Source organism: Bos grunniens, chromosome 17, assembly GCF_055505025.1.
Source record: "Bos grunniens cultivar Pamir isolate PY7600 chromosome 17, Bosgru_T2T1.0, whole genome shotgun sequence".
Taxonomy (NCBI): Eukaryota; Metazoa; Chordata; class Mammalia; order Artiodactyla; family Bovidae; genus Bos; species Bos grunniens.
Genome location: NC_141181.1, coordinates 61,161,947 through 61,164,728, shown reverse-complemented (window position 1 = coordinate 61,164,728; position 2,782 = coordinate 61,161,947). Strand labels below are relative to the sequence as shown.

Below are 2,782 nucleotides of genomic sequence, written 5' to 3'. Positions count from 1 at the left end.
ATATGAAAATGGGTATTTATTATAGAACAATTTTTAAAGATTAATTAAAGGCTTTAAACAAAAAACAAGCAAAAACATAATTCCACACACTGACGTTGACTTGGTAGCATGGAAATACTTCAGCCCGAACAGGCATGTTCGTCTTTGATGAATTGACACATAATAAATTCTCATGACATGATTCCAAAATATATGTATGAACCAACGTGATGTGATTATAAACATAAGTGAATTTAAACCCTGGTACAATGGCACCCCACTCCAGTACTCTTGCCTGGAAAATCCCATGGATGGAGGAGCCTGGTGGGCTGCAGTCCATGGGGTCGCTAAGAGTCGGACACGACTGAGTGACTTCCCTTTCACTTTTCACTTTCACGCATTGGAGAAGGCAATGGCAACCCACTCCAGCGTTCTTGCCTGGAGAATCCCAGGGACGGGGGAGCCTGGTGGGCTGCCGTCTGTGGGGTCGCACAGAGTTGGACACGACTGAAGCGACTTGGTAGTAGTTAGTAGTAGCATCAGTTTACATGAGTTCAATTTAAGGTCAGTGACTTGGTGGGAACCCCACACTTGCGGACAAGCTCTCGAAGGCTTCCTTTTTTTTTTTTTTCCTCAACAAAAGCTCTCACATGTCTATCACTAAGCCAAAACCCTCGTTGAGCAACACTGACAAGAGAAACAGCCTTCCCACCTGTCCCATAAGACACACGTGCCTGTTCAGACAGTAGTGACGTTCTCTCTACTGTGGTGTGATCAGACACAAGCGACCTCGACACCACATACATGGGTGTCCCTTCATATGCGAGGCTCCTTGTAGACCCAGCCTGGTTCTTCTCCAGTGTCTTCTCTTGGGGTCGTGCCTGATTTTATTACCAGTATTCATTCGAATCCACTGGTGAATGGGATGATTCTGCTTTTGGTTCCTGGCCAGGAATCGCCTGAAAGTCTTGTGAGAAGACATGGTGAGGAGCAAATTCAGCCATACATAGGATGGCCAAGGGGCTTCCCAGGTGGCCAAGTGGTAAAGAATCCACCTGCTGACACAGGCGATCCTGGTTCGATTCTTGGGTTGGGAAGATCCCCTGGAGGAGGAAATGGCAACCCACTCCATTCTTGCCTGGAGAATCTATTCTTGCCTGGAGAATCCCATGGACAGAGAGCAGCTTGGCGGGCTATAGTCCACGGGGTCGCAAACAGTCAGACTCAACTGAGCGACTGAGCACAGCGTGGTGGAGATGAGAAGACAGCTTCCTTAAGTCAGCCTCCATCTGCTTTAAAACCGTGGATTTTGGGGTTTGTCACAACAAGGGAACATATACTCTAACTGCTACACCGTTTGTCTTCAAGGTCACCACAGTTGGCTATATTCCTATCTGGCTCCTGTTCTTCAGCTGAGCACCAGGAGAAGCTGGCTAAGCATCTCAGGGTCTACAGAAGGTCTTGCAGCTCAAAACTGTTGCGGTGACATGTTTATTCCACAAGAGCTGGGCGTGAAACTCAAGAGTAGAAATCCTGGAGCAGTAGGAGCCACACATCCTAGCTCCTCTGGGGAATCCAGTTTGAGAATCATTAAAGGAACCAGTGTTTTAGGCTATGTCTTCTGTGGCCCACCACTTCTCAAGCATCCTTCCTTCTTCCAAGCAGTCAAAACTTTGACTGTGGGGCAGTGGCCAGTGTAGATGCCTGGAGGGAAGGAGACCTGCCTTGTTCCAGCACCTTCCTGGAGTATTCCTTCAGTCCTCAAGCCTGTTTCCTCCTCTGCCTCGTCTCAGACGAGACTCAGCCCTGTGTTGCGGTGCAACACCCAGATGTGCAAGGTGGTGGAAGCATCATGGCCTGGAATCTTCTGGGGGGACCAGGAGAAGGGAAGGGCTCCTGACAGTTCCCAGGGAAGGAAGGAGCAGCTGCCATCCAGAAATCTGCACGACCACAGAGAAATGTTTGCTGTTGGCCTGAGCCCAAGGATGGGGCACCGCAGCCCCAGAGGATCGTTTTCATGAAAGCTGCAATTAAGGGGAAATGGGGTCTATTGAGGAAGCTGGAGGGGATGTAGCCCTGGCTTCTGGCGATGCTCTAATTAGATCGCAAGGACCCTCTTATTTTGCCACTGAGCCAGAAGGTCCTGGTCTCGGGGCTTGCGCTGGGTGGTGGGTGATGGTGAGAGCCTGCCCGGGCTCGGGGGGCACGTCTGCTCCTAGGGGAATGGGGTAACGACAGTGCCTGCTGGTCTAGTGCTCGCCACGTGGCAGGGATCACACTGTACCCGTTTGATTCTCTCAACCTCGGGAGTCGTAGGGCTGTCGCTCTCAGTTCATGGATGAGAAGACAGGTTCAGAGAGGTCGAGGAGCAAGCTCAAAGTTGTGCTGTAGGTAAGCAGCAGAGGTGGGTTCCAGCCTGGGGAGCCTGGAGGGGTCTGGGCAGAGGCGGCAGGAGAAAGGCACAGAATGGGGAGCAATGCTGGGGTGTGACCTTGGGGAAGCCACCGGCCCTCTCTGGCGCTGGCTTGCTGAGCTGTAAGATTGGAAGGGCTTGCTTTAGATCAGACAAACTTGACGTAGAGGGCCAGAGAGTAAATATTTTGGGCTTTTCAGGCCATACAGTCTCTGTTGTATTAATAACTACTCAGTTCTACCGAATCAGCAGGAAGGCAGTCTAGACCATCTGGAAGCCAATGGGTGTGGCTGTGTGACAATAAAACTTTATTTACAGAAACAGGCAGCAGCTTGATCTGGTCCACGGGCTGCAGTGTACAAACTCCTGGTTTAGGTCACTCATGTTCCT

The 2,782-nt window shown here is 50.6% G+C and overlaps 1 protein-coding gene across 1 annotated transcript; it reads right to left on the bottom strand.

Annotated features, from left to right (window-relative positions):
* Positions 1-591: 591 nt before the first annotated feature.
* On the bottom strand, positions 592-2,482 carry LOC147355529 (uncharacterized). Its single transcript, XM_086345992.1, has one exon. It carries the CDS (start codon positions 1,109-1,111, stop codon positions 740-742), a length of 372 nt encoding a protein of 123 aa, XP_086202118.1. The 5' UTR covers positions 1,112-2,482; the 3' UTR covers positions 592-739.
* Positions 2,483-2,782: the final 300 nt, after the last annotated feature.